Source organism: Ambystoma mexicanum, chromosome 9 (genome assembly GCF_040938575.1).
Source record: "Ambystoma mexicanum isolate Mex_15411 chromosome 9, UKY_AmexF1_1, whole genome shotgun sequence".
Taxonomy (NCBI): Eukaryota; Metazoa; Chordata; class Amphibia; order Caudata; family Ambystomatidae; genus Ambystoma; species Ambystoma mexicanum.
In genome coordinates this window covers 1,117,720,582-1,117,741,988 of record NC_090931.1, presented here as the reverse complement: position 1 = coordinate 1,117,741,988, position 21,407 = coordinate 1,117,720,582, and the positions used below count along the sequence as shown (strand labels likewise).

At 51.1% G+C, this 21,407-nt stretch overlaps 1 protein-coding gene across 2 annotated transcripts in view; it reads left to right on the top strand.

Moving 5' to 3' along the window:
• Nucleotides 1-21,407, top strand: part of RIF1 (replication timing regulatory factor 1) — a 1,074,525-nt gene that overhangs the window by 210,130 nt on the left and 842,988 nt on the right. The window contains exons 15-16 of one of the 2 annotated variants that reach the window (XM_069616487.1): nt 17,508-17,594; nt 18,053-18,091. In XM_069616487.1, the coding sequence (XP_069472588.1) occupies nt 17,508-17,594; nt 18,053-18,091 (126 nt within the window). The remainder of the gene's footprint in view (nt 1-17,507; nt 17,595-18,052; nt 18,092-21,407) is intronic. The other variant, XM_069616488.1, reaches the window with a different exon arrangement.

The window sequence follows — 21,407 nt, the reverse complement described above, 5'->3', positions numbered from 1 at the left end:
CTGGTGACCATACCATCAACCTGCAGGATCAGTGAGATCCAGACCTTTCCTCAGTGGCCCTGTGGATTTAGATGCTACGCTTATGCTGACACTCCGATCCCGGTTCATTTAGATCTTGGCCAGGGCGGGGTTGTCTGAGGCGCTATGGGGTTGCCTGAGGCGCTATGGGGTTGCCTGGAGGCCGCAACAAACTGGATGGACCACAATTGGCTGAAGCTGAACGGGGACAAGACTGAGACCATGGTGGTGGGTGATACCTGACTCTCTATTTTTTTTCTTTCACCATTTACTGGCCTTTAGGGGTTTTCCTCAGCCGGTGAAGGAGGTCAAAAATCTGGGTTTGGTATCTTCCTCTTTTGATGGCTTCACAGGACCCTGTGTAAGTATTGCCTTTTCTCCTGGACCCTCTTTGGCCGGTGACCGCTTTTTAACAACCTTATTGACTATTGTAATGCGCTACCTGCTCAACCATGTGGATTAATCCACTGGCTTCAACTTCTCCAAAACATGGCCGCCCGGGTTGCCACTGGTGCCCCTTTTGGGGCACACAGCCCGGTGCACAGGGCCTTGCATTGGCGATCGGCGGCTGTCCACATTAAGTTTAAATCTGTGCCTACTATCAAGGCGCAGACTACATTCAGGAGAAATATTTGCATCATATTCCTGAGACCTTTGAGATCCAGCTTGGCTCAGTGTCTGTTGACCGCTAGATATCGCTGAGCGGGATGTGTGTGGGGGGAGGCATGCTTTTTCAATAGCCGCAAGCAGCCTTTGGAATGAGCTGCCCTTCGTCTTGAGAAGTATTGAGGGTCACATCTTTATTTCGTAGGTCCCTCAAAACTTTATTTCAGTCCAGTTTTTGAGTAAAAGCCGTTCCTCCCAGTACCTTTTAAAACATCCTTGCTCCAAGATGCCTGTGGTGAACGTGCGCCTTACAAGTTAGATTAACATATATTGCATTTCCTCGGGATAAAGTGGTGCTTCTAACGCACCTTAATTCTTACCAAAAGTGGTCTGAGTTCCACATGATTCAGGACATTTCGCTTCCAGTATTCTTTCTGGATCTCCAGACGAAGGTGTCCAGAATGTTGCCATATCTGTGGTTCTATCTCGAGAGGTCTCGATCTCTTAGGTTTTTGAGCAGACATTGTCACATTTTGGAGTCCTACCCTACAGCACGCAGCCAGCAAATGGTACTATAGTAAGATGGATTGTATCTTGCATTACTCATTATGAGCTTCAAGGCAATCATTCTCCTAGGGGCGTGCATGCCCACTTGACTATAGCAGAAAGCACAGCAGTAGCATTTGAGACACTGTGGGAGGCAATCTGCAAAGCTGTCACCTGGGCCTATGCCTCTGCTTTTTGCAGGCATTATTCCTTTGACAGCAGCTCTAGAGTAGACTCATTTTGGGCAGGAATTCCTCCAATATTTTTACATTGGTTTAGGTTCCTTCCTTCCACAGAGGAGATTCCTTCGTCCACTCCCAAAAGTATGGAGGCAAAGGGATAGAACGGAGGAGAAAGGAACTTTACTCCACGTAGGGACTACTGTACTCCTAGTGCAAAGTCCCTTTTTCCTCCGTGCGCCCTGGCTCCATTCCCTTAACATCTGTAGGCACTGAGGGTATGGAGCATGGGGTGCAATGTGTAGGGCGTGCATTGCTCTGCATACAGCCTGTCTCCACACATCCCTTCTTAAAGGGGAAGCGTGTATTGCTGGTGCTCATGGTCTGGTCCCCTTCCCAATTGGTGGAAACTTGAAGAATGGATGGAAGGGAACTTTGCATTAGGAGTACAGTAGTAACTATGGTGACTAACATTTTCTTTTCACTTTCACTGTCCAGAAGTCTTCCCTTTTTTCAAGTGTAACTTTAACTGAGATGTTGAAACATTAGTTTACTTAAAGGAAAATAATGTTCTATTATGTTGGACTGAGTCTGGCTGAGAAAGCTTCAGGCTCCTTGGACACTATCAGGTTTTTTCTATTTGCCCCCTCTGGCTCTGATGGCAAGGAGGACCCCCAGGGATCCCAGGGAGGGACTGGTGCGTGATCCTGGGACTGCCCAGCCCAGGTGCATTAGGCTTCCAGGACTTTGGTATTGTCTGTTCCCGTTCCTCTGAGTGTTTGGTGCTCATGAACTGCATGTTTCTGCAGTGATTATGTATGACCTTGTGTAACTTCGAAAGATGTCTCTCGAGAATCTGGAATGATATGCCGCAACTACAAAAAGAGGGAGGCCTTACCCGTATTTATCCTCCTCCTCCTCCGCAGGCAGGAGCGATTTATGTGATGCACCCCCTCGGATAATCAGCCAGATGAGGCTCAGGAGCAGTATAGGATGAGAAAGTGCGAGCGGGTAGGGGAGAGCAGTTATTAGAACCCACTTCCTTACTGGGTAAACGCAAGGGTCCTATTCCATACATGGAATCCTAGGGCTTTCATTAAGATGTCGAAGTACTTTTGCATCATAGGGACTGATTGACTTGGAGAGCAAGGAGTTGAAAGATCAAAAAGAAGGTTCCCCTTGTAAGGAACTGGCAAAGCTTTAAAGGGGCTTTGGAAATCACCAATGCAGAATGAATATAAAAAAAATGCTAAATACTGTGGGAAATCAGTAGGAGTTAGAATACGTTTTTCAAGGGGAATTTATTCAAATATAAAAACTCTGATCTAGTTGTACTGTTATGAGGGGAAATTCCCTACCTAACAAAACTAAAACTAAGGGGCTTGTCAGTCCAAATTAAATGGTTCTTAGCCCAGATCTTAATCTCTAACTGGCGCTATAAATTGGGTGGGGGTGTGGTAAAACAACAAAGGAGGACGGAGCAATAGCCTGTTCTTGGATGCTGCCTGGCCCAAAAACTTGTATCGTTTTTCCAAGAAGGTTTTAAAAGTTAGTCAAGTTTGGATCTCTCTTGACAAAGTTCATCAGTAGTTCGCATCACAGTCCTCCGCCTCTCTGCAAGTTCTATATGCCATATATCAGGTTTTAGCTGTATTCCATATGGTTTCCTTTTCTCAGGAATGACATTGGTTTTCTAATAGAACTCCACTATTCTCACTTGGCGCTCAGCAGTATCCTTGTCTTGCTTTTAAATATTGGAACCCTCCAGGTTCTCTTTCTGTTTGGTGTGCTTCTACGACTCCCCAAATACTTTGCCTCTCTGACTGTCAGGTCCCTGGGTAACAGGAGACATTAGTAGTGTTTTAGGTAGATTTTCCTTAACCATCATATTAGCCAGCTGCCATTCTCCCAGTCCAAGATAGTGAACTTCCTGCTCAGCAGTAATTGACTAGAGACTGTTGTGATGCAGTTTGGAACCTCGGGAGAGGTTCTAAACTGCGTTTTCATTCAAGATCCCTTTGGAAGTGGTCACAGCGCTCAAGAGAAAACAGTGACCTAGAGAAAAGAAACCACATAGCAATGAAGTTATTCTGAAAGTGCCTGAGGTCAATTCAGATAAGTGATTGTTGAGAAATAGTCAAGTAGAATCTTAAAGCAAATTTCTATATGAAGCACAGTATTTTAATCTGAAATGTAAATATGTTGAAGAAAAGTCAAATGGAGAACTAGTAAACAGTGAAAGTTGTGCTACAGACTTTTTTTGTTAACATTGCAAGAAACTTAAAGCAGCACAGGTTATTCCATTGCACGTGTGAGTGTTGAAATTGAATTGTTTAAGTAATTGCCTGCCTCGCATGCGACTAGCTGGTAACATTACAGTAGGTGCGCATCATGCACCTGGCAGTGCTAGAGGAAAGGACCTATCGGTGCATGTCAGCATGAGGAGGAATCGTTGGAATCGCGCGGCGCAGAGATCTTCGGTTCCTTCGTAACGGCTGCGGATCGCTCAGTCGGTCAGAGTTGTCAGCTGAGTGGCAGCCAGCAAGCGAGTGCACGGAATTCGTGAGGAGAAACAAAAAGCAATTGAAATTCAGCGCGGCGAGTCTTAATAAGTGAAATGCAAATGTGCGCGCAGACAGTAAAATTCAGCGCAGTGAAGTCTGTAGTGAAATGTAATGCGCATGTGTAAATTCTAAAAGCAGTAATAGCGCCACTCACTAACAGCAGTTAAAAAAGCATTATATTTATAAAAAGCCAGTAGTATTGTGAAGAAGTGTGATGCAGTTACGTTTTAAAGGAAATGTTAAGTCAATTGAAAACTCTTAGCATGTAAATAGCAACTCAAGTCTTGAAAATTCTTTCCAGTTAAAGAATTATTAAGCACACAGATTCTTCAGGCTGAGAAGAGTATTGCATTAGTATAAAGGTTCTTAGATAAGTTAAGTCTCAGTGTAAATCTTCTCAAGGTCATAGGCAACAAAGACAATTGTCACTGAGGGTGCAGCTATAAAATAAATATTTAAAGGTGCTCCAGAGAAACATTTTATGGACAAAGCTACAGAGGTTGCAGCAGCAATACAGCAAAATACGAATCGGAATACAAAGAGTATCTTTCCTAATGTAGCCTCCAGGCTATAAGCACAGGCAGTCCGGTAATTAGTGGCATATATATATATATATATATATAATCGAACTAGAGATGCTGGTGTATTAACTGTGAAAGATTAATCAGTTATGTATTAATTGCAGGTAATCCAGAGTTCTGAGATGTCCAGAAGACCAAGGAAACCAGAGGAATCCTGACCATTTTTATTTTATCCACTACCCCTTTTACCCCGGGTTGGTCAATTCAATAGTAGTTTCATTTGACTGTTGGGTGAACCAGTTTGGGGATCTGGTGGACTATTCGTTGGTTCCTGCAGGAGTTCGGTGCTGGGACCTGATGGAATGAAAGGCCTGCGTTAAATACCTGCCTGAGCAGAGATGTAACCCGAAGCAGATGTGTCCTTGGGCTCCTTAGCAAAGATACTAGCTGAGATGAGAAAGGAAATGTCGGAGTCTAGGAAGGAGGCAACAGAGTTAAGTGTTAGATTAAAAGATTTAAGTCTTTTGGTGCGCAAGGAAGGTGTGGAGGAAAAACCGGTGGTTCAGGTAGGAACCCAGATTGAACCTCCAGTGCTATTTCCAGAAGTAGAACAGGGAAGGGTGGAAGGAGTTAGAAGAGTGGAGAAGCAAAGTGGGGGTGTGCCAGCGATTTCTGTGGTCACCACTCCATTGGCTCCACCTGAGCGTTTCTCAGGAGACCAAAAGAAGTTTCTTTCCTGATGCAATGTGAATTACATTACATGTGTAGACCAGTCGTTACCCAATGACCGAGCTAAGGTGGCTTTCTTGATTTCTTACTTGCCAGGTGAGGCGGCAGCATGGTCTGTTGCTTTGGTAGGATCTGCTGGGGCTAGAGAATTAGAGTTGGGAAGCGTTCAAAGTTGAATTCAGTAAGATGTTCGATAGACTAACACTGAGCCAGAGTGTAGATAATTAGTTAGTGGAACTGAAACAAGGATTTGTCAATTTATATTACCCAATTCCGAGCAGTAGTATTGGAGAGTGCTTGGCCCGAGGAGAAAAGGTCTTCCCTTTTCTATCGTGGTTTGAGAGACGAGTTAAAGGACGCTTTGACTATTTTAGAGAGGCCAGTTTCTAGTGAGGAGTTACCAACTTTGGTGTTGAAACTAGATGCAAGGTTGAATGAGACGTCAGTAGCGCAGGAGATCGTTCCCTGAGGGAAGGCTTTGGGTATGAAGTGAGCGATCTAGAGGGGATGCAGCTCAAAGGGAGATTAAGGGTCCGGGAAGAGAGACAGTTCAGACCTCCCTTAACAAAGGAAGAGAAGGAGAAAAGACGAAAGGGTAATCTTTGTCTTTATTGCGGGGATAGTAGTTTTGTAGGGAATTGCCCCAGAACCCCCCCAGAGATTCCAAACATCTACAGGAAGAGGTCAGATGGTGGCGAACACAATTCAAGCTTCTGTACCGCATATTCCAATTAACGTATCCTTGTACTGGAAAGGTGGTTTGAAATGTGGGGGTCCCTGTGTGCTTGATTCCGGGGCGACTGGTAATTTTATAGATGGGACTCGTTTAGGAGTGCCATTAGTGGCAAAGGAGGTTCCAGAACAGGTCAGGACAGTAGATGGGACTCGTCTTACTTGCGGGTTTATAACACAAACCACTGAATTCCTTGGGTTGAAGATTTCGGAAGGTCATTGGGAACAGATAGTGTTTGAGTTAATTGATGCACCTCCACTGCAGATAATCCTGGGTATTCCCTGGTTGACTGCATAATCCTCTAATCGACTGTGCCGAAAGGACAGTGGAGTTTAGATCAGAATATTGTTTGGAACAATGTACTAAGGCATGGGAGGAGTTTGATACGGGTGAAAAGAGTCTGGGAGAGTTATTAGCCGGTGGATTGGCTGAGGAACATGTGATTGGGGTGGTGGTTGGATCCTTGCCGGTGTGCTATCAAGAGTTTGAGGATGTTTTTAGTGAACAAGAGGCAAACGCACTCTGGTGAGGGGACTTGAAGGAGTGGGATTGTGCCTCTGGAGTTCCAACTGGAGCTCACCAAAGGTCTGGGAGGTTTTTTTTTTTTTGCAAAGACTGGGATGCATTTGGGTCAGAAGTCCCTGGTATTCGCAGTATGCAGCCCTGCAAGCTCACAGCACGTCTGGGATGGCTCATTCTGCAGCTCGTCTTATGGATAGTTGGTTTCACCACCCAAAGGGAAGGAGTAGTCTTCTTCACAGCTCCAGTTAATAAAAAGGGGTTCAGGACAGCAGTGGTCTCTTCACGGTTACCGGAAGGGTCCCCCGGCGTCTCTGGTCATCTTCAGCTTTGGATCTTCTGTTCCAATGGTCAACTTGCCTTCTGCCTCAGGAACCTCACCTTTTTTATTAGGATTTCCCATTCATTCATCGGCAAGCTCTCCCTACAGTTGATAGAAAGGGGTGGGTGTCTGGTTCATTTCAGGCACATCGGCAGCTTGGGGGGGGCCTCCCGTCTCCGCCTGCCAGATCTTCACCGCCCGACGAGATAAGCTTGTTCCATGCCATGATCTCCAGGGCCTCTGAGCTATTCCAGCTCGTCCCTGAGGAGAAGAGGGTTTCCTATACCAGCGCCGGGAGGCGAAGAGTAAGACTGTGCTTTCGATGCCGCTCTTGGATGACATTTGGGACGAGGGGTTGTCCCTCATGAACCCTTCAACGGCGCTGGCAAAGAGGGACTGTTATGAGAAGAAATACAGGGTGCCGGACTCTGCGCCCAAGTGCTTACGGTCCCAGCCGTCTCCGGACTCTGGTTTCGGCAGCGGCCAAGAAGTTGTTTTCGGGCTCCTCCTCCACCCCGGACGATGAGGGGGAAGAAGTTGGATGGCATGGGGCGAAGTTATCTCGTTGGCAGCGACGACCATCAAGGCCGCTAATGCGCTTGCCATCATAGCGTGTTCCAACAGGAAACTTTGGCTCAAAATGGCCCCCCTCCTAGCCTTCCTTACCGACAAGAGGGCTGAGGCGTTTGAGATCCTACAGGAAGGTAGCTTCGGATCATGCCATTACAGTGGCCATGGACATTGCTGACACAGGTTTCCACCAAATGGACAGCAGCATTTGCCTTAGTCGGGGCTGGCTGAGGGCCACTAATTTCCACCAGGATGTTCAATCGAAGGTGTTGGACCTGCCCTTCGGGGAAATTCCCAAGGTTCTTCTAAAGGATTGAGAGGATGTGCTTTGTCCTACCATCAACTCTCCCACTCATCTGCCCAGGAGACCTACAAGGGCCGTGCCAAGTCTGGAGGTGGATGTCGTTGTCCCCAAGGCGGTGCTTGCACATCAAAACAGGATTGAACCACAAAACAGGATTGAACCATCCGTGGAGTCTGGCCCCCACCCGTGCACTCTGGTTGGAGGCCAGCTGGCGAACTTCGTCAGCGTGTGGAAGACCATCTCCACCGACTGTTGGGTGCTGGATGCTCTCGCCCATGGACACACCCTATAGTTTCAACGGAAGTGTCAATATACCACCAGTGGCCCATCAGGAAAACCACGTCCCTTAGCTGCTGCTGGAGGTGCGGGCCATGCTAAAAAAGGGTGCGATGGAGCTCGTCCCAAAGAGGCTCTGGAGTGTACTCTTGTTAGTTCCTCTTCAAAAAGACCAGCGGTTGGAGGCCCATCCTGGACCTCCGCCGTCTGAACAAGTACTTAAAGTCTAAAGTTTCGGATGATGACTCTTAAGCATGTGCTAGGCCAGCTGGAAGAGGGGGATTTTCTATCGTCGCTGCACTTGGAAGATGCCTATTTTCACATCCCCATACACAAGGGACACCACAGGTACCTATGCTTCGTGGTTTAAGGAAAACATCACCAGTTCAAGGCCCTTCCCTTCGGATTGACGTCGGCACCAAGAGTGTTAAAGTGCCTGGCGGCACAGCTGCGTCTACGAAGCATCCACATGTTCCCTTACCTGGACGACTGACTCATCCGGGCAAGCTCAAAGGACATTGCCGTTGAACATACGGGGAGGACCGTCCAACTCCTGATGGATCTGGGGTTCTTGGTGAACTAAGCAAAGTCCTGCTTGATTCCATCGCAGGACGCACGGTTTCTGGGATCCCGACTCGAGTGTCATGCCTGGCGTCTGTTGGAGGATAGCGGCCATCTTGGGCAAGGTACAATGGCTGTTGGCCCTGAAGATCGCAAGGGTGAGGTCCATCAAGTCCCTACTCGGCATGATGTAGTCATGCATATACCTCATTTGGCTGTGCAGGCTACGGATCCGTCCGCTGCAGGAGTTCCTCGACACCCGTTGAATACAAGTGTCGGGAAGCATCGAGGACAAGATCACACTCTATAAGAGCTTCCGTTGAGCGATGCGGCGGTGGCGAGTGCGCTCACATCTGCAAGAGGCCTGGGGCTACCGGAGGAGAAGTTGTTGCACATCAAAGCGTTGGAGCTGCGGGCAGTGTTTTGGGCCCTCCAGCCCTTCCGTCCCTCAAGGGCAAGTTGGTATGGGTCTTCATGGACAACACCCCCACAATGTTCTACATCCAGAAGCGGGGGGAACCGGATCCCCAGCGCTCTCCTTTGGCACCGGGCTGTAGCCCAGGGGATGTTCCTCATCCCGTTTCATCTGGCAGGAGTGAAGAACACTGTCACCGACTCTCTCAGCAGGGAGCTGCGCTCTTGCCACGAGTGGGAACTTAGGCAGTACCAAGTGGATCACCTGTTCCTCCGATGGGGCAATCCCCAGATTGATCTGTTTGCAAGTGCCGGAGGTTCGCCAGCAGGTTTCCCCAACCGGTGAGCAGGGGGGGGGGGAAACGGATCTTTCACCTGCGACGGCTTGTTTTTGTATGCATTCCCTCCATTGCTGTTGCTTCTTTGACTAGAATCAACTCGGACAGTCCTGGTGCAGGATGATCCTCATCGCACTGGTGTGGCCGAGACCGATCTGGTAGCCGGGCCTTCTGGACATGTTGACGTCCCTTCCAGTCAAGCTTCTGACGGTCGCAAATCTTCTCGCCAGGGAAGGGGGCGCGATTCTGCACCATAACTCGGGATCGCTGAACCTGAAGGCCTGGCTCCTGCAGCACTAGAGTTTGGGGGCTACAATCTCCCTGCGGATTATAAGGAGGTGCTCGCCAAGGCCAGAACTTCATCTACTCTCAAATGCTACGGGCACAAGTGGAAGAGGTTCGCTGTTTGGTGTCTTACTCAGAAGACCTACCCTCTACGAGCCACTGCTCCGCAGGTGCTTCCATATTTGTTGTCGTTGGCCAAGGCAGGACTGGCCCATGCTTCCATCAAAGTTCATCTGGCGACTATTTCCCGCTACACCAGATCTCCTGGACGATCATGCTGTGGTCGCATCAATTGGTCAAGGAGTTCGCCAAAGGACTATTTTGCTCGTTCCCACCGGTGAAGGCTCTGCCGTGGGAGCTCAAAGTGGTGCTTACTATGCTCATGGGTCCTCCGTTCGAGCCTATGAGTTCGGCGCCACTGAAATTTTTGTCGTGGAAAACAGCTTTTCTTGTGGCCATCACATCTGCACAACGAGTGGGAGAGATCCAGGCCCACTCTTGTAAAACCACCTTATTTGACATTCCACAAGACCAGGGTGGTGATACGGACGCACCCCTCCTTCATGCCCAAGGTGATGTCGGACTTTCATCTAAACGAGCCCTTGGTGTTATCTGTATTCTTCCCGACGCCTTTGTCGCCGGCTGACAGGACTTTGCACTCGCTGGATGTGGCTAGAGTGCTCAAATTCTATGTGGACTGCACAAAGAGTTTCCGGAAGACGTTGCAACTTTTTGTGAACTTTAGTCTTGTGCATCATGGGAAGGCCCTTGCCAAGGCTTCCATTTCCAGGTGGCTCTCTGGCTGCATCACCCATTGTCACCGGTTGGCAAACCGACCGTTGCCTAGCCGTCCGAGAGCCCATTCGGCCGGAGCGATCGCTGCAACTGTCGTTTGTCTGGTGTACCCCTGCTCGACATCTGCAGGGCTGCTACGTGGAAGTCGACACACACCTTCACGAAGTTCTACTGCGTCGACAGGGATTCCAGGTAGTCAAGAGTCGGCCAAGCAGTGCTGCGCAACCTGTTCGCTTGAAGGTGAGCCTGGTGAGTAGGTAAGAGATGCTTAATGTTGAGATGCTTAATGTTGAGCCTTGCCACCTCCTGGGGTTGTGCATGTGTGTACTGCTATGTATTCTTTATTCATGAGCATGCAAATCCATGCCAGACCCCATGCTGGGGAAGGAACAAGTTACTTACCTGTAACTGTTCTCCAGCATGGGTCTGGCATGGATTCACATGCAAACCCTCCCGCCTACCCCTCTGCGGTTCTTCTCTTGGTCCTACTGCCACTTTATGTGCAACCAAATCTGAAGATGGCTGCCGGAGGAGGGGCTTAGGTAGAGGGCAGTCATTGGCTGGGGGCAGTATCACCCAGAGACCAGTGATTGGTTGTTAGGAGAAAGACAGTTCAGAAGTGAAACTAACTTATTTTCTTATTAACCTGACGACGGGGAATATTCATGAAAATGTGAGTCCATGCCAGACCCATGCTGGAGAACATGTTCCATGTCAGCCGGTACGAAAGTGTTTGACCGCCCGTGGCAGGAGAAACAAGCCAGCAGTGAAGATGGAGGTTATAGAGGTGACTGGGGGAGGTGTGGCTAGAACCTGGGGAAAACTTGGGAACCCTAGTAGGGAGGCCAGTACCTCAGAGGCAGTTAACGCAGACTGAGCCAGCATCTCTGAGAAACTGCAAGGCTTAAATGGCACAAATTGTTTGGATTAAGCAGAGACCTTTTTAGTTCTCCAGCATGGGGTCTGGCATGGATTCACATGCTCATGAATATTCCCCGTCAGGCTGGGAATCCTCGGTAAAGAAAAAATCAGTATCAGTTTCGTTTCTGATCTGTCTTTCGTATTAGTAACCAATCACTGACCTCTGCGTCATACTGACCACAGCCAATGACTGCCCTCTACCTAAGCCCCGCCTCTGGCAGCCATCTTCAGATTTTTACCGCACGTTCAAGTTTTGGGATCCTCGTGCTATTGCTCTCGAGCGTTAGTGCTATTTTTTTTCACGTTTTTTCTCAAGAAACGTCTATTTTTCGGTCAAAAGAGACTCAAGCTCCACCGTTTCTTCATCCGATCAACGGGGACCCGTGTCGGATTCGTCTACGCCCCTCAAGGGTGAAGATTTCATCGAGCCACACTTTTGGAGGACTCGAAGTTTCTCAGGCCCATCTCGGACATGGCCCAGGAGAAGGGAAGCTCGACGCCCGGAAAGCTGTTCAGGGTCTGCCCTGGATGCCAGCTTCAGAATGTCTTTAAGGAGGACGAACACTCCCTTTTGTCTTTACTGCCTACATGAGGACAAGACGCACGTGGAGAAGGACTGTGTGTTTTGCGGCAATATGTCGGAGCGGACCATGAAAGACCGCCATCAACGTCTCGCCAACTGGCTGGAAGGGAAGAGCCCGTCGGGCGAGAAGAAGTCCGAGCGGTCTTCTAAGACCTTTGAGGACGCCCCGGCGACGGGGGTCCAACACAAGGCCAAGCACCGCGAGTCCGCTGGCACCGGGAGCGCCGAACGGTCGGGCTCTACGGGCGCCAGGCAGGGCGCACCCTCCCCGGCACCATCAACCACGAGCCAATGCTCTGGTTCGGGTAAGAGGAAGGCCGAGCACCCGGCGAAGCTCCTGGAGAGACCCCGGTCGAGCTCGAAGGCCCCATCGGAGGGGGAGCGAGGCAGTGACCCTCCCCCCAAGGAGGAGGCGGTGAGCGCACCTAGGGTGGTGAAAGCCTTAATCCATCCTGCCATGGCCTCTATCGATACAGTCGCGGCGGCCCTGACTCAGCCTGTGGAGGCTCAGTCTCCCTGCCACCGCGGAGGGAGTCTTCTTTTATGCCCATCGACAGGACCCCCGTGAAACCTCCGACGGAGAAGAAAAAGGGGGGGGCAGGAGGTCGTCGTGGATTCGACCTCTGAGGAAGAGCTGATCGAAGTCTTAAGCCACGGCGTTGGCGTGGAAGACCAGCCCGTCGGGAGGGACCCCGACGTAGGAGACGACGATAACTTCGAGGGTGCCGACGGGGCCCCTGACCGCCCGTCGGACTCCCCGCAACCAGTGCCGCAAGACAACTCAGCGGCCATTTTGTTGGCTATACAGTCCTTATGCTCTGAGATAAAGACGACTGCCGTTACCACCAGCGGAGGAACCGCTCCCGACGGGGGACCCGGAGCCAGGCCCTTCTGGGAGCACTCCCCCTAAGAGAAGGATTCATCCTCCACCTCCTTTTCAGCCATCGCGCCCTGTTCAGCCCTCCTCCCCGTCCACGACTCGTGGGGATGATACGGGGACTGACACGGCCGCAACGGGTACGGACGACGAGGTTTACGACGAGGATCTGCCGTCGTCACCTCCCACCCGGGCTTCCCTGCCCGACGAGATTGGATTGTTTCACTCCATGATCGCCAGGGCATCAGAGCTTTTCCAGCTCTGCCCGGAAGAGAAGAAGGAAGGTTTCCTTTATCAACGGCGCGAGGCCAAGTGGAAGACGGTCCTCTCTGTACCTCTACTGGACGATATTTGGGATGAGGGCCTCGCCCTCCTCAAGAACCCATCCACGACGCCGGCTAGAAGGGATCGGTACGAGAAGTAGTACCGGGTCCCGGACGCGGCCCCCTTTTGCCTTCGGGCACAGCCGACCCCTGACTCGGTCGTCTCCGCGGCGGCCAGGAAGAAAGTGGGGGTGGGGGGGCGCGGCCTCTACGTCGACCTCCCCGCCGGACGGCGAGGGAAAGAAGTTAGATACGATGGGACGCAGAGTCTCTCGTCTGCAGCGACGACGATTAAGGCGGCCAACGCCTTGGCTATCGTAGCCCGCTACGACAGGGAGCTGTGGTTCAAACTGGCCCCCCTGCTGGACTTCCTACCGGACGACAAGAGGGCTGAAGCCCTAGAGATCTTGCAGGAAGGAGAGGTGGCGTCGGACCACGCCATCACGATTGCGACGGACATCGCTGACACTGGATTTCGCCAGTTGGGCAACGGCGTGTGCCTTAGGCGGCGTGGATGGCTCAAGGCTACGGACTTCCGTCAGGACGTGCAGACCAGAGTCTTGGACATGCCGTTCGACGGAAACAACCTGTTTGGGAAAACAGTGGACGATTCCCTTCAAGCCATCAAGGCAGACACGGAGACGGCCCGGGCTCTTGGGGTTCCCCAGCAACGGCGGCCGCCCTTTTGGAGCGGCGGAGGCTAACAGGGTGCCTCCAAAGGTTCCGGCGGCGGATTTTCCACCTACCGTCAGGCGGCCAGTTCGTCGTCGCAGGAAGCTTACAGGGGACGAGGCAAGTCGGGCGGACCCCGCCGTCGTCGCCAAGGAGGACAAGGCGGCAAAGCCTCGTCGAAGCAGGACTGAACCGACCGGCTGGCGAGCTTCGTCAGCGTGTGGGAGTCCATCTCCACCGACCGTTGGGTGCTGGACGCCCTAGCTCAGGGTCACGCGCTCGAGTTGCCCGCGCGTCCCCCCTGTGGCCAGGAAAGAACATCACGTCCCTCAACTTCTCTTGGAGGTAAAGGGCGATGCTCAAGAAGGGCGCCATAGAGCTCGTCCCAAAGAGGCTTCGGGGCTCCGGAGTTTACTCAAGATACTTCCTGGTGAAGAAGAAGACGGGAGGATGACGTCCCATCCTGGACCTATGACGACTGAACAAATTCATCAAGGCACAGAAGTTCCGGATGGTCACCCTCCAACACGTCCTGGGTCAGCTGGAGGAGGGCGATTTCCTGTCGTCGTTGGATTTGGAGGATGCCTACTTCCATATTCCCATCCTAAAGGGACACCGAAAGTTTCTCAGGTTCGTGGTCCAAGGGCGTCACTACCAGTCAGAGCCCCCTTCCCTTCGGACTGCGGTCGGCACCCAGGGTGTTCACCAAGTGCCTCGCACCGGTGGCGGCGCAGCTGCCCCGAGAGGGGATCCACGTCTACCCCTACCTGGATGACTGGCTCATCCGAGCGAAGACGAAGGAGCTCGCCGTGGAGCACACGGCAAGGACCGTCCAACTTCTCACAGACCTGGGATTCTCCATAAACTACGCCAAGTCCCACCTGGTGCCCGCGCAAGACGCACTGTTTCTGGGAGCGAAGCTCGACACAGTGTTGCTTCTGGCCTCTCCGTCGGAGGAAAGGACGAGGGCCATTTTGGGCAAGGTGCAGCGGATGCTGGTTGCGGACGCGGCCAGAGTGAGGTCCATCAAGTCCCTCCTCGGAATGATGATGTCTTGCATTTACCTCATCCGCCTGTGCAGGCTCCAGATGCGCCCGTTGCAGGAGTTCCTGGACGCGCGCTGGATCCAGACGACGGGCAGCTTCGAGGAGAGGATCACACTCGACGAGAGTTTCCGAGGAGCGATCCGGTGGTGGGGCACCCGCGCGCATCTGGCGGCGGGCATGGACTTCCAGACCCCCGGCCACCAGGAGACGGTGACCACGGATGCCTCCCTGGAAGGGTGGGGAGCGCACACCGAAAATCTGCACGCAAGGGGACTCTGGCTCCCGACGGAGAAGTCCCTCCATATCAACGTTCTGGAGATCCGTGCAGTGTTTTGGGCCCTCGGGTCCTTTCTTCCGTCCCTCAAGGGCAAGGTGGTGAGGATCTTCACCGACAACACCACCACCATGTTCTACATCAGGAAACTGGGCGGAACCAGGTCCCCAGCCCTGTCCAGGGAGGCGCAGGATCTGTGGCATTGGGCCGTCGCCCAAGGGATGTTTCTGGTGCCGTTTCATCTGGCAGGGATAAACACCATCGCCGACTCACTCAGCAGGGAGCTGCGCTCGTGCCACGATTGGGAACTACGACAGGATCTAGTGGACCGCCTCTTCCGAAGGTGGGGCACACCCCAGATCGATCTGTTCGCGACGGCGACGAACTCCAAGTGCCGGAGGTTCGCCAGCAGGTTTCCCCAGCCGAGGAGCATGGGCGATGCTTTCTCGTTCCCCTCGGAGGGCCTGTTTCTATACGCGTTCCCTCCATTGCCATTGCTGATCCGGCTCATCAACCAGCTCAAGAGGTCACGGTGCAGGATGATACTCGTCGCACCTGCGTGGCCGAGGCAGATATGGTTCCCGGACCTTCTGGACTTGTCAGCGTCCCCCGTCAATCAAGCTGCCAGTGTACGTGGATCTTCTCTCCAGGGAAGGAGGCGCCATCCTCCATCACGACCCGAAGTCGCTGAGCTTGCAGGCCTGGCTCCTGCAGCGTTAGAGTTTGGAGGATACGACATACCGGCCGACTGCAGAGAGGTTCTTGCAAAGGCCAGGGCGTCCTCAACTCTTAAATGCTACGGACACAAATGGAAGAGGTTCTCTGTCTGGTGCCACGCACAGAAGATTAACCCTCTACGGATTACGGCTCCCCAAGTACTGCTGTACCTACTGACGCTGGCCAAAGCTGGACTGGCGCACGCGTCCATCAAGATTCATCTTGCTGCGATCTCCCGATACACCAGAACCACGGGACGGACGTCTTTGTGGTCTCATCGTCTGGTGAAAGAGTTCATGAAGGGACTGTTCAGATCGTTCCCGCCCTTGAAGGCCCCGGCGTGGGAGCTCAACGTGGTGCTGACCAAGCTCATGGGACCTCCGTTCGAGCCTCTGCACTCGGCTCCGTTGAAGTTCTTGTCGTGGAAAACAGCATTTCTTGTGGCCATCACCTCCGCACGACGGGTGGGAGAGATCCAGGCCCTTTCCTGCAAGGCCCCGTACTTGACTTTTCACGACACGAGGGTAGTGCTCAGGACGCACCCCTCCTTCATGCCCAAGGTGCCGTCGGAATTCCACCTCAACGAACCCTTGGTGTTGCCTGTTTTCTTCCCGTCACCGGCTGAAAGGACTTTGCACTCGCTGGATGTGGCTAGAGCGCTGAAGTTCTACGTGGACCGCACAAAGTGCTTTCGGAAGACGTCACAACTCTTTGAACTTTGGACCTGTCAATCAGGGGAAGGCTCTCTCGAAGACTTCCATTTCCAGATGGCTCTCCGGCTGTATCATGTACTGTCATCGGTTGGCAAACCGACCGCTGCCTGGCCGTCCGAGAGCCCATTCCACCAGAGCAATCGCAGCTACCACGGCGTTCCTATCTGGTGTGCCCTTGCTGGACATCTGCAGGGCTGCTACGTGGAGGTCGACACACACCTTCACGAAATTCTACTGCATCGATCGGGATTCCAGGGAGGAGTCCAGGGTCGGCAAAGCAGTGCTGCGCAACCTGTTCGCCTAAGGTGAGCCTGGTGAGGAGGTAAGAATTGCTTAATGTTGAGTTTGATGTAATGCTTAATGTTGAGCCTTTGCCACCTCCCGTGGTTGTGCATGTGTGTACTGCTATGTATTCTTTATTCATGAGCATGTGAATCCATGCCAGACCCCATGCTGGAGAAGGAACAAGTTACTTACCTGTAACTGTTGTTCTCCAGCATGGGTCTGGCATGGATTCACATGCGAACCCTCCCGCCTACCCCTCTGCGGCTCTTCACTTGGTCATACTGCCACTTCACGTGCTACCAAATCTGAAGATGGCTGCCAGAGGGCAGTCATTGGCTGTGGTCAGTATGACGCAGAGGTCAGTGATTGGTTACTAATACGAAAGACAAATCAGAAACAAAACTGATACTGATTTTTTCTTTACCGAGGATTCCCAGCCTGACGGGGAATATTCATGAGCATGTGAATCCATGCCAGACCCATGCTGGAGAACAACAGTTACAGGTAAGTAACTTGTTCCTTATCTTCATCAATAGTTTAGTTAAGTCCCCAACCTGTACACAATCCGCAATAAACCTTTGTTGCTCTTTAATTTTATGTCTGGTTGTCCGTTGATGCCCAGTGGCTGTCCTGATGAGCTTAAATTTGAAATTCTAGAAGACGTTTGAGAAATTAGCAAATTCTGCTTTCTTTGTTGCAGATCAGATCAACATTTCCAAAGGTTGTAATACCTTAACATTCTCAAATTGTTTATAAGGGGTTATTCTATTGACAGTGGTTAACTGTTTGCTGATTAACCTATTTTACACTTTACAGACCCTTATTGAAAGCACTATAAAAGGGCTGCCGCAGAAAGCACTTGGATCAGCAGCTTATCAGGTGGCCAACATGGATCTTTTGCATGTAAGTTTCTTCAGATTATCCTAATGAACATGTTATTGCATATGATGTTCACCAAAGACATTGGCAATACAGTACATTTAGTTTTTTATTTTGGTCTCCAATGTGTGGGTCATGAATTCCACAAGCATTCTCTGGTGATTCTTCATTAAAAAAAAAAAGAAAACCTAATACAGTTCAGTGTTTAGGTTTGTAAGATTTCTACATTGGTATCCAGGTTTTCCTCTTGCTAAGGTTTCTTTTAACCCAGAGAAAGTTTCTTATTGTTTATGGTGTGAGATCATAGATGTTAATGAAGTTGAACGAGGTAAACGCATTAAAGATAAATGACTGGATGCTTAAATCAGAATAGTGCAGTACATTTCCAAATTTAATTTGGCTAATTTTTAAATCTATTGCAATTGTCCCTTTGTGCATAAAATAAAATGCACCAGCACAGTAGATCTTTTTCTGTTTCTCAGATTTCGCTGGAAGAGGTCAATTCCCAAATCCGACACCAGGTAAAACCCTGTTTGTTTTCAAGTGTAGATAAGCTGAACAGTTAGTTTAAATATTATTAAATGGCCTTTTTCAAGCATCCTTATGTGTGCAAGTTGTGAATCTTTCTCCACACCAGAAAGGACTCTTGAAACACTTTAAAAAAAAAACATACGGTTTTAATTAACAAAAGAAACAAATGCGTTGAAGGAAAAGTCTTTCTTTTTGCTGCTTACCCTTCATAGACCAAAATGGGACACCATACTTTTTTAATATTGTTTTGACATTTTGCTGACCTTTTTCGAGCAAGTGATGCCTTTTTTTTTCTTCACTTGCCTTGCTATGCTCCTCCGTTTTGGGGCCAATACTCTGTGCCTATGGCTATCAGTGCAGGAGAACTAGGTTCTCCATTGTGGAATTCATTGTTTATTTTACGCAGCACTCTGGACTTTACTGGTAACTGAGATTTAACATCAGGCCTGTTCATCTGCAGGTCTGTTGCAAAGTTGACCACATGTCAAGCCTGTGTGGATCTACTTTTCAGGCGTCGGAGGTTGGCAAAATACATACCATTGGGATGGTTCATACCAGAAGCAAGGAAAGCGGAGCACTCACACGGCATCCCATACTCTGGGCACTGGTTACCTCCTACACGCAAACAAACATCCTGAACAGCATGCCAGGGAGATGGGGAAAGATGGACACATTACAACAAAGCATTAATTGTGGCACAATGATATCAAGGGCCACTTTATGAGCTTTGGTAAAACGTTTCTACACTGTTCACAAGCTTTTAGGCGCAAGGATTTTGTCAAGTGACCGAGGACACCGAGATGGAATGTCTTGTGGTGATCGTAACAGACCGAGGCAGAAAAAACATGCTATAACTGCAACTTGCAAAAAGCAAAATACATAGTTTTTGTCTGCATTGTCAATTTGAGGTGTTTAAAAACAGACTAAATCTCTAACTCACCCCTGAAGTCTGCCTAAAATAAACCTTTAATGAGTCGAGCAATAATTGTATAGAATTCTACAAAGACTATTTGTTATCCCTATTCTTTCTTATTTAGGGTCACTGCTCAGTGTTGCATTTGTGGAACCCCCTGCTTTTCTAAGAGGCCTGAACAAGAAAGCCAGCCACTCCAGGAACAAACAGCCACATGGCGCTGGCCACAGCTCATGACCTTCCATTAAAAAAAAAAAAGACCCCTGAAGATGACACTTGAAGGGGGCTCGGGGGCCTGCTGGGTATCCTGTTTTCTTGGCCAAGCCCCGGACCGTGCCCCTGGGGCCTCCCCCCACCCACCCCTGTCTTGGTTGAGGGAGGGGCTTGTTGTGGTGTTGGCTATTTGCCTAACTATGTTCAGTTGAGGGGGTGCAGAGGGTGAATGAACGGGGGTGGGGGAAATCCAGGGGTTGCTGGTTTTGATTGGATAGTTGATTGGAATGTGGTACGGGCCCCGTTGTGTTAGTGTGGGCGGTGACGACTAGTGCAACCCGGCCAGGGGCTGCATTGCTGGTGGGTAGACTGGTCTGAACAGCATGGTTGGGACACATGATAGAATGCCTCGGTTGGGGAGAGGGTGTCCGGGGGGCAGGGGGTGGAGGCGAAGGGGAGCGGAGGCTGGGGACCAGTGGGGATCGCATGCCATGATTTTTATGGATGGATGGAGGGGATAGGATACTTGACTGGATATGAGGACAATCGGTGAACGGTGCGAAAGGGTTATGGCTGAGGTGAGGATAGCCACGCTGAACGTAAAGGATTACACTCCCAAAACAATAGATCGCTAACTAGTAATATGTTTTGCAAGCAGAGATTGGTGATCCTCTTCTTGCAGGAGACTCCCTATAAGCAGCAGGCAGAATCTGTAATAAAGGGTAATGATATCGGTATGACCTTCTGGGCTTCCCACAGGCACTCCAAGAAGGAAGGGGGTGGGTATCCATCTTGGGAAAACATTTAAGCTGACCAGGGTGCAGATCAGTAGGGGGCTGGTTCTTGTGGATAAAAAAACTGAGGTAATGCAAATTACACTGGCTACCTTATACGTACCTAATGTGCGACATTTGAGATTTCTCCACCAGATATTTGGGAAGCTGGGCCGAGGGAGCCACGATCCTGGGGGTGATTTCAAACAGTTGGTTGACCCGGCGCTTGATAGGTGGTTGGCCAAGGTTGGGGAGGGCTGAGAGCGGCAGGTAAAGAGAACCTTGCCTTCCAGAACTTCATGCAAGACCACTATTGGGTGGATGTATGGCAGGGTCACTTTCCGGGTCCATGGCGCTATACGTCCCACCCCCCCTCCCCCAAAAATTAGACACATACTAGGATAGATCTGCTAGCTCTGCAGGACCGGAAGGGAGAGGTGACGGCACCTAAAGTAGAGGGGATCACTTGGTCACATCACAAGCTGGTGGTGGCAGATTGGACGGTACCGAAGCCTCAGCGGCATTTCCGCTGGAGGTGTAGTGACAACCTGTTGAGGGATCGGGTATTACGGGACTTTTTTGGGGAAACATCGAACCAAGCCCAAGGTAGGGCAGATGTGCTCCATCGCACCCTGCAAAGGAGACTCCTTCCCAGGGACTCTCGGGCGGGGGAGGGGGGGGGGGTCGGTCAGGTCCTTTATACCAGCACGTGCACTGAGGCTGCTGCAGCTACCAGCCTTCGAACCGAGGGATCCTTGGATCCTCCTGGTGGTAGTGTTGAGTGACCGGAAGGCTCTTACCGGATTGTCATCCGAGGGGCCATGCCCTTGTACCGGCAATACGTCGGAGGGGATGCATAAACTCAGCTCCACCGACCCCTGGGGTCGTGGCTGTCGCACTTGGCCTAGGCCCAAAAAGCAGAGTAGGCCTTGTGATCCACATGCAAGAGTCTTGGAGGAGGCTGGGCCGAGCAACACGTCGCAGGCACGTGGTAGGCAGCTTGACAAGATGGCCGCCACACCAGACAGGCACCCGTCCACACCATTCCAGGAATTTGTCGAAGAACAAGTGTCAAGTTGGGACTGGCCTCAACCAGGTACGTGGCCTACAGCCTTTTGCACAGGGCAGCTTCCCACTGCATCCATATGGGCAGGATACGCAGCTGCTCAAGCAGCTCCCGGCTACCCCGTCAGCCCCCCTGCAGCCTCTTTGGCCAGTGAAGAGGGGTTCTTCGAGAGGTTCCTCGGCCTCATGAAGTTGCCTCGGATGCGGGTTATCCTCAAGGACGCCATCAGGGAAGTCCTCCCCGCAATGCTAGCAGCACCACAAGCGTCTCCGCCTGTGCCCCAGACCCCGGCACAGCCACTGGCTCCGGCGGCTCCACCTCTGCCGCTTCCTCAGCCTCGG